The 16211-nt window shown below is 39.1% G+C and overlaps 1 protein-coding gene across 7 annotated transcripts in view; it reads left to right on the plus strand.

Moving 5' to 3' along the window:
- Positions 1-16211, plus strand: part of FAM149B1 (family with sequence similarity 149 member B1) — a 46545-nt gene that overhangs the window by 26794 nt on the left and 3540 nt on the right. For 5 of the 7 annotated variants that reach the window (XM_079718946.1, XM_079718947.1, XM_079718948.1 and 2 more), the window contains 5 exons: positions 8999-9123; positions 10957-11063; positions 13462-13683; positions 15202-15325; positions 15571-15696. In XM_079718946.1, coding sequence (XP_079575072.1) covers positions 8999-9123; positions 10957-11063; positions 13462-13683; positions 15202-15325; positions 15571-15696 — 704 coding nt within the window. The remainder of the gene's footprint in view (positions 1-8998; positions 9124-10956; positions 11064-13461; positions 13684-15201; positions 15326-15570; positions 15697-16211) is intronic. The other 2 variants (XM_079718949.1, XM_079718951.1) reach the window with 1 other exon arrangement.

The raw sequence follows: 16211 nt of genomic DNA on the forward strand, positions 1-16211 counted from the left end.
GAAAAAGAACAAATTTGGAGGATTCATACTTCTTGGTTTTAAAACATAATACAAAGCTACAGTAATCAAAACAGTGTGGTACTGGCATAAGAACACATACTGATCAATGGAATAGAATCAAAAGTCCAGAAATAAATCCACACATCTATGGCCAACTGATTTCCAACAAGGGTGCCAAGACCATTCAATGGGGGAAGAATAGTCTCTTTAAGAAATGGTGGGCTTCCCTGGTGGCGCAGTGGTTGAGAGTCCGCCTGCCGATGCAGGGGACACGGGTTCGTGCCCTGGTCTGGGAGGATCCCACGTGCCGCGGAGCGGCTGGGCCCGTGAGCCATGGCCGCTGAGCCTGCGCGTCCGGAGCCTGTGCTCCGCAATGGGAGAGGCCACGACAGTGAGAGGCCCGCGTACCGCACAAAAAAAAAAAAAAAAAAAAAAAAAAAAAAAGAAATGGTACTGGCAGGGAATATAGCCAATATTTTATAATAACCATAAATGGGGTATAACCTTTTAAAATTGTGAATCACTATGTTGTACACCTGAAACTTACAGAATATTGTAAATCAACTATATGTCAATCAAAAAATTCAGATAGGAAAAAAAAAAGAAATTGTGCTGGCACAACTGGATAGCCACATGGTAAAGAATGAAGTTAGACCCTTACTTCACACCATATACAAAATATCAACTTGAAGTGGATTGAAGGTACACATTTAAGAGCTAAAACTATAAAACTTAGAAGAAAACATTGGAGTAAATCTTCATGAACTTGGATTTGGCAGTGGATTCTGAGATATGACACCAAGACCACAAACAACAAAAGAAAAAATAAACTGGACTTCATCAAAATAAAAAACTTTAGGGTGTATCAAAGGACATTATCAAGAAACTGAAAAGACAGCCTACAGAATGGGAGGAAATGTACGTAAATCATACACCTGATAAGAATCTAGTACTCACAGTCTATAAAGACCTACAACTCAAAAACAACCCGATTTAAAAATGGGCAAATAGGGCTTCCCTGGTGGCACAGTTAAGGATCCACCTAGCAAAGCAGGGGACACGGGTTCGAGCCCCAGTCCGGGAAGATCCCAGACGCCGCAGCGCAACTAAGCCCATGCGCCACAACAGCCTGCGCTCTAGAGCCCGCGAGCCACAGCTACTGAAGCCCGCACGCCTAGAGCCCGTGCTCCGCAACAAGAGAACCCACCACAATGAGAAGCCCACACACCGCAGCAAAGAGTAGCCCCCACTTGTCGCAACTAGAGAAAGCCTGTGCGCAGCAACGAAGACCCAACGCAGCCAAAAATAAATAAATTTATTTTTTTTAATGGGCAAATAACTCAGACATTTCTCCAAAGAAGATATACAAATAGCCAATAAGTACATGAAAAGATGTTCAACATCATTATTCATTAGGGAAATCAAATCAAAACCAAAACCACAATGAGACACCACTTCAAACCCACTAGGATGGCTGTATTTAAAAAAAAGAAAAAAGAAAAGGACAATAACAAGTGTTCATGAGGTTGTGAAACTGGAACCCTCATAAATTGCTGGTGGGAATGTAAAGTGGTGCAGCCACTGTGGAAACAGTTTGGCAGTTCCTCAAAAAGTTAAACATAATATTACTATATGACCTAGCAATTCCACTCAAAGTTATATAATCAAGAGGAGTGAAATATATCCACACAAAACCCTGGCATGAATGTTCATAGCAGCATTAGTCATAATAGTCAAAAAGTGGAACCAGGACTTCCCTGGTGGCGCAGTGGTTAAGAATCTGCCTGCCAATGCAGGGGACACGGGTTTGAGCCCTGGTCTGGGAAGATCCCATGTGCCACAGGGCAACTAAGCCCAGGCACCACAACTACTGAGCCTGAGCTTTAGAGCCTGCAAGCCACAACTACTGAGCCCGCAAGCCACAACTACTGAAGCCCGTGTACCTAGAGCCTGTGCTCCACAACAAGAGAAGCCACCGCAATGAGAAGCCTGTGCACTGCAACGAAGAGTAGCCCTGCTCACCACAACTAAAGAAAGCCCACACACAGCAATGAAGACCCAACGCAGCCAAAAATAAATAAGTAAATAAATTTATTTTTTAAAAAACGTGGAACCAACCTAAACATCCATCAACTGATGAATGGATAAACAAAATTTGGTATATCCATGTGTTATGGACTGAATTGTGTCCCCCTCAAAATCCATATGTGGAAGCCCTAACCCCCAATGTGACTAGGCTTGGAGATAAGGCCTTTAGGGAGGTAATTAAGGTTAAATGAGTCAGAAGGGTGGGACCCTAATCCTATAGGGTTGGTATCCTTGTAAGAAGAGGAAGAGACATCACAGCTCTCTGTTTCTGTGTGTGTGAAGAGAAGAAGTCAGGCAAGGACAGAGGGAAAAGGCAGCTGCCTAGGAGCCAGGAAGAGAGGTCACACTGTAAACCAACCCTGACAGCACCTTGATCATGGACTTCTAGCCTCCAGAACTGTGAGAAAATAAATTTCTGTTGTTTAAGCCATCCAGTCTGTCATATTTTATGGCAGCTTGAGTAACTAATACATCATGCAATGGAGTATTACTCATACATTAAAAGGAATTAAGGGACTTCCCTGGTGGCACAGTGGTTAAGAATCTGCCTGCCAATGCAGGAGACATAGGTTCGATCCCTGGTCTGGGAATATCCTACATGCCACGGAGCAACTAAGCCCGTGCGCCACAACTACTGAGCCTGCGCTCTAGAGCCCTTGAGCCACAGCTACTGAAGCCCACATGCCACAACTACTGAAGCCCGTGTGCCTAGAGCCCCTGCTCTGCAACGAGAAGCCACCGCAATGAGAAGCCTGCACACCACAACGAAGACTAGCCCCCGCTCACCACAACTAGAGAAAGCCCGCGAAAGCAACGAAGACCCAATGCAGCCAAAAATAAATAATTATTTTTTTAAAAAGGAATTAAGTAATGATGCATCTTAAAACATGGGTGAACCTTGAAAATATTATGTTAAACGAAAAAAGACATACATAAAGGGCCACATACTGTATGATTCCATTAAGGTGAAATTTCCAGAACAGGCACGTCCATAGAGAAAGTAGTTTAATGATTGCCAGGGGATGGAGGAAGAGGTGCATTGGGAGGTATGGGGTTTCTTTTTGGAGTGATGGAAATTTTCTGAAATGAGATAGTGGTGGTGGTTGCAGAAAATCATGAATATACTAAAAACCACTTAATCGTATACTGTAAAATGGTTAAAAATGGTGACTCATGTTATGTAAATTTTATCTCATTAAAAATTTTTTTTTGATTCTTGCAACCTGAGAGATGTCCTCTAAAATTTCTTGTATGTGAGTCTGTTGGTGAGAAATGCTTTCTTTTGATATATGAAAATTTCCTTATTTTTCTTTCATTTCTGCAAGATAGTTGTGTGGTGTATTGAATTTTAGGTGGACACTTTTTCTCTTGGTACTTTATTTTTTTTAACATTCAGTGTATCTTGTTTATTTATTTAAAAAAAATCTTATCTTATATTGGAGTATAGTTGGTTAACAATGTTGTGTTAGTTTCAGGTGTACAGCAAAGTGATTCAGTTATACATATACATGTATCTACTTTTTTTCAAATTCTTTTCCCATTTAGGTTATTACAGAGTATTGAGCAGAGCTCCCTGTGCTATACAGTAGGTCCTTGTTGGTTACCTATTTTATTTTATTGGAGTATAGTTGCTTTACAATATTGTGTTAGTTTCTACTGTACATACAGCAAAGTGAATCAGCTATACATATACATATATCCCCTCTTTTGGATTTCCTTCTTCATACTTTAAAGATGTTGTCCACCGTCTTCTCACTTGCACAAGAAATCTGATGTCATCCTTTTCTTTGTTCCTGTGTTCATGTATTTTTTCTTTGGCTGCTTTTAAGATTTTTCGCATTTTCACTGGTTTTGAGCAATTTGATTATGATGTGCCTTGATGTAATTTTCTTCATGTTACTTCTGCATGGAGTTTGTTGAGCTTCTTGGATCTGTGGGTTTATTGTCTTCATTTTTTGGAAAGTTTTCAGCCATTATCTCTTCAGATATTTTTTCTGCCGCCCACCATCCCTTAGGACACCAGTTACTCATATATATTAGTCCATTTGCTTACTGATCCCTCAAATGTGATGCTTTAATTAAAGAATTTTCTTCTCTGTGTATTTCAATTTGGATGTTTCCTATTGTGCCTTCAAGTTCATTAATATTTTCTTTTACAATGGTGAATCTGCTGTTAAGCTCATCCAGTGTATTTTTCTACTCACTGTTTTCTACGAAGTATGATTTGGGTGAATTTTATATCTTCCATGTCTCTTTTTGAAAAAGTGGGATAACTCAAACGTGTGTGAATTCTGGGTTGGTTTCAATGATTGATATTCTTCTTATTGTGAGTTGTATTTTCCTGCATGGTATTCTTTGGGTGCCAGACATGGTGAATTTTATCTTATTGGGAGTTGATTTTTTTTTCATTTGTATGTATCTTCTTTGGTTTTTCCTGGGATGCACTTAAGTTACTTGGAAAAAATTTGATCTCTTCTGGTCTTGCTTTTATGATTTGTTATAGACAGGTCATTCAGTCCAACTAATTATCCCCCAGATACGGAGGCAAGATTGTCCTAAGTACTCTGCCCAATGCCCCATTAACTATGAGTTTTTCTAGTATGACTGGAAGAACCAGGCACTGTTCCTGGTCCCATGTGAGCAGCAGGCACTAGTCCCTCTAATTCAGTTGGTTCTCTTTCCTAGCCTCAGGTGGTTTTTTCTCATACATGCAGTGATCAATACTCCTTTGAGTACTCAAAGGACACCCCACACTCTACAGATATCCTGGGTTCCCTTTCTGTGCATTTTTCTTCTCTGATACTCCTCCTATGAACCCTAGCAGTCTTGGTCTCTCTGGACTTTCAAATCAGGGAGTCCACCAGGATCTGCCTTTGTTCTCCCTCTTTGTGTCATGTCTTGGAAACTCTTTCAAAGCAGTTGCAGAGCTAGCATCATTTGTTTACTATCTCATGGTTCACTGTCTTTCATTACCTGATGCCCAGTGTCTTAAAAGCCATTGTTTCACGGATTTATTGGTTGTTTTAAGCAGGAGGGTAAAGCCAGTCCCTGTTGCTCCATCTTGGCTGGAAGCACAAGTCCAGGAAATACATTAAAAAAAACACTTCTATTAAAGTGTATGTAGGGGAGAGACTTGCCTGGTGGTCCAGAGGGTAAGATTCCGTGCTCCCAATGCAGGGGGCCCAGGTTCGATCCCTGGTCAGGGAACTAGAACCCGCATACATGCCGCAACTAAGAGTCCACGTGCCACAACCAAGAAGTCCGCATGTTGCAACTAAGATCCCACGTGCCACAACTAAGACCTGGTGCAGCCAAAATAAATTATAAAAATATATTTAAAAAACATAAAGCATATCTATATAGAAAATTGCAAAATAAATTTACATCAAGCTTAATTTTTTTTTTTTTTTTTTTTGCAGTATGCGGGCCTCTCACTGTTGTGGCCTCTCCCGTTGCGGAGCACAGGCTCCGGACGTGCAGGGTCAGCGGCCATGGCTCACGGGCCTAGCCGCTCCACGGCATGTGGGATCTTCCCGAACCGGGGCACGAACCCGTGTCCCCTGCATTGTCAGGCGGACTCTCAACCACTGCGCCACCAGGGAAGCCCCCCTTGATTAATTTTTAAAAACTGAGTCGACTTGTATGACCAATGCTCATATCAAGAACAGAACATTACCAACACTTCAGAAGCCCCTTTCATGTTACTAAACTCCTACCCCCCAAAAGTAAACCTATCCTGAGTTACAGCACCACAGATTAGTTTTGCCTGTTTTAAAACTTTTAAGAATGGATTCATATAGTAATGTGCCCTCTGCATTTGGCTTCTTAAACTCAACATTATGTTTGTTAGATTCAACTGTTTTGAGTGTAACAGTAGTTCATTTTCATTGTTATATAGTATTTTATTGTATGAATATATCACTTTCTACTGTTGATGAACATTTAGGTAGTTTCCAGTTTATGTCTGCCGGCATACAGTGCTGTTATAAACATTCTTGTATATGTCTTTTGGTGAACATATGTAGTGGGTACATAAGAGTGGCACTGCTAGGTCATAGGATATGCTATTCTCACTTCAGTGGATACTGCCAAATTTTTTTCCAAAGTGGATGCATCTATTTACACTCTCTCAAGTATTGTATGAGCATTCCAGTTGCTCCATGTTTGCCACAGTTGATACTGTCCATGTGAGTTTTTTTCCTTTTTAAAGCCACTCTGTTGTATGCATGTTAAGTTCCCTTTTAAAGCTGGTATTGGAGAAGAGTAGGTCTAAGACCCTTTTCAAAACAAACTGCTTTATATTATGTGACATTACGTTTTGGGAGATACAGGACAGATGATAAAGTCCAGAGACATATCCAAACCCCAATAATAATAAATCCTGGTAATAAAGGAATTACTTCAGTTTTCAGTATCAACCACTGAAAGTTTTCAGAGAAAACTTTCATTTCGCCTTTCACAATTTACCAGTGTTAGGCCATGAATTAATATCCTTTTAGTTTATTTTTCCATGCATCCATAAATTTAGGTTATTTCATTGTATAACTATTGTGATTTTGAAACTTAAAGTTTAAAAAAAAGACAATGATCTTATAATGGAGCTGGAGGGTCTCTGACTGGTTTAGTGGGTTGATTGACCTAAAATAGGGATCAGTAAACTTTGTGTATAAAGAGCCAGATGGTAAATGTTTTAGTCTTTGCCAGCCATCCAGTCTCTGTGGCAACTACTCAAGTCTGCCCTTGAAAGCAGCCATAAACAATATGTATATGAGTGGATGTGGCTGCGTATACTACTATATACTCAGTATACATCTTCCCCAAGGACATATATAAGAATGTCCATGACAGCACTATATACTGGAAAACATAAACTGGAAACTACCCAAACATCCCTCAACAGCAGAACGTGATATATTCATATGATGGAGTACTATACAGTAACGAGAATAAGCAAACTACTCTTACAGCTTTATTTACAAAAACTGGCAGTGGTAATGGGCATGAGGTTTCACTAGTTGTGTGTGGCTATTTAAATTTTAATTAATTACAATTAGGTAAAATTTAAATTGTTCTCAATCATACCAGCCAAATTTTTTTTTACTTAAGTGTAATTGATTTACAATGTTGTGTTAATTTCTGCTGTACAGCAGTGATTCAGTTATACACATATGTACATTCTTTTTTTAAATATTCTTTTCCATTGTGATTTATCATAGGATATTGAATATAGTTCTCTGTGCTATACAGTAGGACCTTGTTGTTTATCCATTCTATATATAAAAGCTTACATCTGCTCACCCCAACCTCCCACTCCATCCCTCCCCCAGCCCCCTCCCCCCTGGTGACCACCAGTCTGTTCTCTATGTCCATGATTCTGTTTCACAGATAGGTTCATTTGTGTCACATTTTTAGATTCCACGAATAAGTGATATCATATGGTATTTGTCTTTCTCTTTCTGACTTACTTCACTTAGTATGATAATCTCTAGTTGCACCCGTGTTGCTGCAAATGGCATTATTTCATTCTTTTTTACAAAGGAGTAGTATTCCGTTGTATATATAATATATACGTTTTCTTTATCCACTCATCTGTTAATGGACATTTCGGTTGTTTCCGTGTCTTGGCTATTGTGAATAGTGCCGCTATGAACATAGGGGCATCTTTTTGAATTATAGTTTTGTCCAGATATATGCCCAGGAGTGGGACTGCTGGATCATATGGTAATTCTATTTTTAGTTTTCTGGGGAAACTTCATACTGTTTTCCAGTGGCCGCACCAACTTACATTCCCACCAACAGTGTAGGAGGGTTCTCTTTTCTCCACATCCTCTCCAGCATTTGTTATTTGTAGTATTTTTTTAAAAAATAAATTTATTTTATTTTATTGATTTTTGGCTGTGTTGGGTCTTTGTTGCTGCACGCGGGCTTTCTCTACTTGTGGCAAGCAGGGGCTACTCTTCATTGTGGTGTGCAGGCTTCTCATTGCAGTGGCTTCTCTTGTTGCAGAGCACAGGCTCTAGGTGCACGGGCTTCAGTAGTTGTGGCATGTGGGCTCAGTAGTTGTGGTGCACGGGCTCTAGAGCACAGGCTCAGTAGTTGTGGTGCATGGGCTTAGTTGCTCCGCATGTGGGATCTTCCAGAACAGCGCTCAAACCCATGTCCCCTGCATTGGCAGGCAGATTCTTACCCACTGCACCACCAGGGAAGCCCCCTGTAGACTTTTTAATGATGGCCATTCTGACTGGTGTGAAGTGGTACCTCACTGCAGTTTTGATTTGCATTTCTCTAATAATTAGCAGTGTTGAGCATCTTTTCACGTGCCTATTGGCCATCTGTATGTGTTCTTTGGTAAATGTCTGTTTAGGTCTTCTGCCCATTTTTGGATAGGGTTTTTTTTGTTGTTGAGTTGTATGAGCTGTTTGTATATTTTGGAAATTAAGCCCTTGTTGGCTGCATCATTTGCAAATATTTTCTCCCATTCTGTAGGTTGTCTTTTCGTTTTGTTTATGGTTTCCTTTGCTGTGCAAAAGCTTGTAAGTTTGATTAGATCCCACACTAGCCAGATTTTAAATGCTCTATAGCCACATGTGGCTAGAGGCTACTATACTGGACAGTGCATATGTAGAACATTTCCTTCAATCTCCAAATGTTCTATTAGACAGCTTTGCTCTAGTAATCTTTGCTTTTCCTTCTGCCAGGTACAAATAGGAATCACCAGCCTGGGAAACAGTTTAAAATAAATTCATGGTTTAAAGGGTTTTTTTGAACTGTGCAGGTGGTATGAAATTGGGCTGCAAAGCTGTGAAGCCTAGCTTGAGATTATGAATTCTCAGGGGAGATTTTTTTTCACAGTACTGTTGTTGTGGGTCTGAAGATATTCATGGATAATAGATTCTATTCCTTTGCTCAGATGATGACAGTAATGTTGCAATCACCAGACCAGCTTCAGAAAGCCCCTGTGTGCTGAATGCACCACAACCTTTGGTCTTACCTCTAGTGCCACAGTCTAAGGTGCTGTCCATCACCTCAAATCCGGTAAGTTGCACAGGGGAATGTATTCGAGAACCTAGGACTGTTCTTGTAGACGAAGTTTGCTCAGTTATTTGCCTTAATTGTATCACTATGACTCTTTCAGTAAAGTTATATGTTTATCACAGTAATCCAGTGACTCTTTGCAAAGATAAGTTTAATTTCAGTTAAAAAAATTAATAGCAGCGAATGCACTCATGTCAATGAATTGTACATGTGAAAATGGTTAACACAGTAATATTATGCTATGTATATTCTACCACAATTAAAAAAATTTAACCTGTTAAAAAATTAATAGCAAATTAGAGTTGATAAGTAATTCTCAGTCAGCTCTTTTGAAAAGGCATCTATAAGCTGTGCAATCTAGACTCAACTATATGGTCAGCTTAAGTCTGCTTTGGGAAAAATGAAAAATATCATGAAAAGAGGGACCAATAGCAGATCTTCTATGGCCTTAACATTCTGTCCTTTGAATTTTTTGACTTCTTCCCTCTTTTTTCTCTTATCTCAGACTACCTGGTTTTTGTTTTATTTTTAATATTTGAATCTGTTGACATTTTTGCTTTTTGGATGTTTACTAATCATAACCAGATGTAAAAGGCAAATCAAAGGGAGGAGAAAATGGTTTCAAATAAGTCTGTAGACAAGCATATAAAAATGGCCATTTCTTGCAGAAGGTTGATAAGCCTGGTGTCATCCATGTGTAATGATTTATGTAATCTCAGTTCCTACATGATAGCTTCCCAGTGTTACTTGTAGCAAAAAAAGTGTGGGAGCAGGGGAGGTATAAAAAGAAAAAGGATTCTCATCCCTGGCCCATGCTCATCGAGCCTGGGTTTAGTACCACATCTAGTATTTGCTTTGTTGGTGTACTGGCCAGATATTGTGCAGCTATATTTTAAAAAGGGTTATTTAAAAGTAAACTCAGCTTGTGCATCACTATACTGTACACACCTGTAAATTATATAATATGTACATCAACTCTACTTCAATAAAAAAAAGTAATTAAAAATAAGCTCAGTAAGGCCCATACCTTATCACATTGGAGGATGACCCAGGTAATAATCTAATATTCCTATGATGGTAATAAAATACTTCGACATGTTGAACTGGCCTGGTTATGACCTAGGTAGCCTAAGCCCTGAAAAGTTAACGTACACGGTTCTGGTTGTTAATGACCAAAGGAAGGAGAACCAATAATCCAAACATTCTTAAGAGAAAGTAGGAGGAAAATGCATACTGTGGCAGAGAAGGAGCTGGCCAGAAAGGGCACTTAACTGAATACCTGAGAGAGAAAATAAACAGGACACTAAGGTGGCAGTGGCAGTCCAGGTAAGATTAAATCCTGCTAACATTAGAATACAATTAACTCCTTCTAATAAAGTCTTCAGAATTTACGTTATTGAGAGCTGACTGCTCCAGGTGTAGTGAAGGAGAAAGCATTAGTTTGTGCAGAGCATAGGATTATGTGATGGTAAAAGAGATAGAGTTTACCCTTATTCTCCCCATTTTTGTTCCATATTTTGTTTTCTAGTATAATGTAAATAATAATGATAATAAAGGTCCTCTCTCCCCTATGAGAGTGGCTATTAATTGCTTTCATCTAAGTTGACCAGGCTTCCCCATTTAGAAATGGAGAGGAAAGCACTCTGATCCTGTCATCTTGACAGTGGACTTGGGGCTCCAGCTGGGGTACTGGCCAAGATTTACAAAAGTTAAGGCATAGGAGAAAAAAGTATAAATGACCTAATTTGGAAATACTAACTTCTGGCAAAGTTGGGAAACCAAGCTGATATCTTCACCAACCAATAATGAATAATACCTTCTTTTGATATGTAGATGAGTCTCTGTCAAGCAGCAAGTGGTCATCAGCCAAATGTGAATGGTCTCTTGGTTCATGGGATGCCTCTACAGCCAAGAAATCTCTCCCTAATGGACAAGCTCCTGTAAGAAGTATACAATTTTAAGACTATAGAGTTTAAGTAGATCACTGAGAAATAAAAGGAAAGCAAAGTCAGTCAATCAACATTGCATGTACTGAGTAAGTACATGTACTGAGTAAGTACCAAGCAACCAGAAACATCTGGGGAGTAAAAACATATAAGGAAAATGGTCTCCACCTTCAAGGAGCTGATAAAATAACTGGTGAGAAGGCACAAAGGTAAAAAGAGACCTAACCATACAGGGCATTCCTGTGACTGAGTGTGAAGTTTGTGTACTCATTGTGAGCACTATGGCAGTCCCAAAGAAGGGAAGCATTTTGGTGGGTAAGTGTAGGTTTTGAACATATCCTTGGAAGATGGAAGTTTGGATAAGCAGAGAAGAGCAGCAAGGCTATTCTAGGTAGGAGGAATGGTGTGGAAAAAGGTTTGGAGACAGGAAAATACAAATATTTAGAAGAGAAAGCCGACCATTTTTGCTGTAGTAGGATAGGAAGCAATAGGTTAGAACTTTATGTTCTGATCAAAGACCACTGAAATCTTCTAAACTAAAATAGACCATGGTGTGATTAGTGGGAAAGAAGACACTATGAAATTAAAGAACACTGGGACCAGACTATGGAGGGTTTTGAATGTCATGCTTTTGAGATCCATCCATGTTGTTGCATGTGATTCTCTTTTATTGCCAAGTAGTATTCTATTGTAATAGTACACCACAATTTGTTTATCCATTCTTCCGTTAATGAACACTTGGGCTATTTTCCAGGTTGGGGCTGTTATGTGTAAAAGGCACTATAAATATTCTTACACAGGTCTTTTTTGTGGACCTATGGTCTCATTTTTCAGTATCTAGAAGTGAAAGTGTTACAGAATAGGTTAAGTGTATGCTTTATAATAAACTGCCATACAATTTTCCAAAGGAATTGTACCATTTTACATTCCCACGCGAGCAATGTATGAGTCCAGCTGGGGAGCACATATATTTAAAACAGGAATTTGAAAGATAGATTTCACAGCAGTAGGACACAGATTAGATTGACGCAGGAGGAATTGAAAGTAAGGAGTCTAATGCAGGAGTTCAGGCTGCTATGGGTCTGTTCTCAAGTTGTAGCAAGACTAAAAAAAGGAATGAAATATTTTAGGAGATATTGTAAAAGAAATCAAATTCTATAAAAATAGAGGAATCAAAGTCAACTCGGATTTCAAGCTCAAGGGAAGCTTGTTTGGCAGGGGGAAAATGAGCTTGGGGTGTGCTGAGTTTACAATGATGGGCCATATAGGTCAGATTTGAAGGCTGATCTAGAAGTGTGGAGGTGATAAATCCAGTTATGAATGAGTAGTCCAGAGGAAGAATAAAGATGAACAAAGAGCAGCTAAGGCCTAAACCCCTGTAATTAGAAAGCAGTAGGCTGTGTAAAGAAAAGGCTTAAGTGAATGGTTAGGAAGACCAGAAAGATCTCATATGAGTAATGCTAAAGGTTTAGCCCTATTCTGTGATGGGCATTTTTCCTTCAAAGTTCTCCAAACCCTGAGGCATATTTTGCACTAGAGGACACCAAAGTGGCCTGAAAGATTGAGGAACTTGCTGAAAGCCAAGAGCACATGTGGGCAGAGCTTTTTTCTTTCACTTCCCCTCCACATCACAGTGTAAATACTATCTCTTAGGTGCCTTACAATAGAATTAAACGTTCTCTCATCTGCTTAAAACACAAAAACAAAGCCGCTGAATCTACAAGGCAGAGTTTAAGCTACTGAACTGTTGAGCATGGTATTTTATGAGTACTTACAGGAAAGTGTTATATTTCACAGTTGTTTATGCAAATGGGGATCTACTGCCATGGGCTGTACAAAGCTCTGGACCCTTTGCCTGTTCCCAGCTTTCCAAGGAACCCCCTATCCCTGCAGGCTCCAACTAGCTCAGCATTTTAATCTCTGCAGTGGGAGCCACACTAGTGCCACACCACTACTAAGCAGCAATATTGGCCTTTCAACTAAGTCCTTCTGGTGACATTCCTTCAGCACAAAAGAATGCTTCAAACATGGTAGGAAGCACAGTCCCTGAGGTAAAGTTTTGGGAAGCACTTTGGAGTCGGTACCCTACAGGTTAGTCTTTACCAGTAACTGAAGAAGTGACTGTGATGGAAGGTGAAAAATGGACTTGTTTTCCCAAGTCTCCGTTCTAGTAAATTATGTGTAAGATTGAAATAATGTCCTTTTAGGTACACATTCTCATGCCTGAGCTAGATTATGTAACTTCTAAAACTAGGTTATTTATTGTTTTCTCTTTTCGCTTTTTTCTCCCTTGAATGTATTTTATAGTCTAAGGCTTTTTACCCTTTGAGTTCGCTCTCCCTGTACAGAGCAATCTTGATCTCACTGTGGGTTTCTGATATTTGGACACTAGAGATCTTGATGACAAGCTACTTATGAGGCCTGGGTCCAGTACCATCCTTTCAACTCGAAATTGGCCACATCGATCCCTGGAGCTTAGTACATCATTTCTATCATATACAGCGCAGTCCGCCAGGAGACGCAATCCCCCACCACGTACCCTTCATCCCATCAGCACAAGCCATTCACGCGCTGGAACACCAAGACCTATGGAAGTACTCAGAGGATCCCGAGTGTAGGTTTCAAAAGCAGAATTTCTGGAATCTATGGTAAAACTAATGAAGAATTTTACATAGAGAATGAATTTAAATCTAAGATTGAAATATATGCCTAGACAGTAATCATTACATATTCTTATGATGAACTGCACACTGGTGTAAATCTAATACAGAAAAAATGCAGTTAAATTTGAATGAAATATAGATATACTGGATCTTCCTATTGATGTAGCTAAAGACTTATATTTCTATAAATAAAATGTTGGCTAGAATACTTCAATAGAACTCACCAAAAGAATAAAAGACATATGTATTTTATTAAAACATTTTCCTTAGTGGGAACATCCTCAGTGAAATTCTTCCCCAAATAATAGTTAATTCTCCTTTAATATTTTTCTGTACCATTAGGATCTACCTATTCCATTGACAATGAAAACTTTATAAACCTCAGATAAGTAGATGTTTATACACCAGGAAATATGTCCCTTGGCACATCTTAGGAAGTAACACTAAACATGTTCTCTTCCCTTTTCCCACCCTTCATTCACTAGACACTCTGAGCCTCACTGTGCAAAAAATACCAAGCCAAGTCTTTAAAATAAAATTCTTTCATTAGTTGTTGACTTACAAAACATCTTAGGATAGTTAATTTCTAAGACTATGAACAAGGGTGTGAGATGACACCATACTGTGTTTTGAATTCAGCCTCTAAATCAAGGGTGTCACTATACTTCTCTCCCAACACTTCTTGATTTTGACTTTTCAATTTCTTGTTACAATTTATCCCAATAGACTTACTAAAAGAGGTGTCCAAAACCACCAAAAATCTTTGTTAGGACACCAGGGTTCTCAGCTGCTATTCTGTTGATGTAGCTGTATCTATACTGATATAGCTATACATTCATTTGTAGCTGTATCTATACTGATATAGCTATACATTCATTTGAGTATGAGTGGTCTTGATGTATAATTAATCTCTCATCCCTCTGACAGTGCTTTTTTCAAAGTGGAAAAGTAAGTTGCTTTGTTTTCTTCTGGGACATGAAAAGTATCATTCAGCTTTTAATTACTATCTTGGGCATGAGTAATACTGCAGACTGCTCCAAATCCCATGGAAGGAAATAAGTTTAGGAACTTTACCTGGAAATTATAGTTTTTAGTGAGAAGGACAACCAGAAAGCCCAGAACTGTGAGTTCCATCAGATGTGAAATTACAAATCCATAACTGTCAGAGAAATACAACACAATATAGGGAAAATTGTTTTATTCCAGTTCTCTGTGGGAGAAAGGGTCAACTTCTGCTGTGTGCTCAGGATGAAGTTTCAGCAATAAGAAAATACTATGAAAAAAACCCAAACCTTTAATTCTCCAAAATCCTTTCATTGAGATCTCTTCACTTAAAAATGTAGGCAGCTTAAAGCTTTCTGTGCATGAAATTAAACTCATCTGCTCAATTTATTTGATTCTAATCAGTTTGCTTATATTGTTATAACTTTATGCTTTCATGTCTTGGTTTTTGCTGATGGGATCTGCAGCCCAGTGGCGGCCGACTCACTCTCCTCTCCCTCACCACTGCCCCTGCGTCGAAATAATCTGCTGCCACCTATTGGCACAGCTGAAGTGGAACACTTGAGCACTGTGGGGCCACAAAGGCAAACGGTATGTCTCTTTCCTATTGCCTTTCCATGTGCTTATAAAACCTCAGGGTCAGTAATTCTGCAGGGTCTGTGCTCTGGTCTTGACTTAACACTATATTTTGTCAAAAGTACACACTGAATTCTGATTTATGACGATGGCATTGGAGCTGCTTGGACTGCAGTGACCATACCTGTTAGGGTTGATATAGGACATACACAGCTCCCACTACAAATTAACTGTTTCTGTAATTTTTATCTCTTCTGCAGAAAACCCATGGCGATTCCAATCGAGCTCGAAGTGCAGCGGTGGATGAGCCTAACCATCAGCAGCCCCAGGAGAGGATCCTTTTACCAGACTTTTTCTCCAGGCCCAACACAACTCAGTCATTTTTGGTAGAGTGACATACTTCCTCTATGGTCTTGATAGTTGAGGAAAGGGAAAAAAAATAGTTTGGCAGACTTAAGGCTTTACATGGTGGCTTAATCAACTCTAAGAATAAAAAATGAGGTTCGAATAAAAATAATGTTTTAAGTTTAAAGTATATTTTGTTGAAACTCTAACTGGTCTCTGCCACTCATTCTTTTAACATACATAAATTGTAAATTCTCAGCAATTTAAAGTTTAGCTATTTCTGAGAATAAGCAAAATGTTAAACCCCAGTGTGTATCAGATTAGCATTAACTTCATTCTCTAACACTGCTCTTAGGGAATTACACAAAAAATGGTATCAGATTATGTATGTGGACTGATGGATGTGCGAGTTAAGATTTTTGGGGGTTCTTAGTTAATTGGTGTTTGAAATGCTGACAGTGCCTTACCACTTAATGTACATTTACTAGCCCTTTTACTTTTTTTTTAAATTAATTAATTAATTAATTAATTAATTAATTTTTGGCTGTGTTGGGTC

This window comes from Hyperoodon ampullatus (genome assembly GCF_949752795.1).
Source record: "Hyperoodon ampullatus genome assembly, chromosome: 1".
NCBI classification, from domain to species: domain Eukaryota; kingdom Metazoa; phylum Chordata; class Mammalia; order Artiodactyla; family Ziphiidae; genus Hyperoodon; species Hyperoodon ampullatus.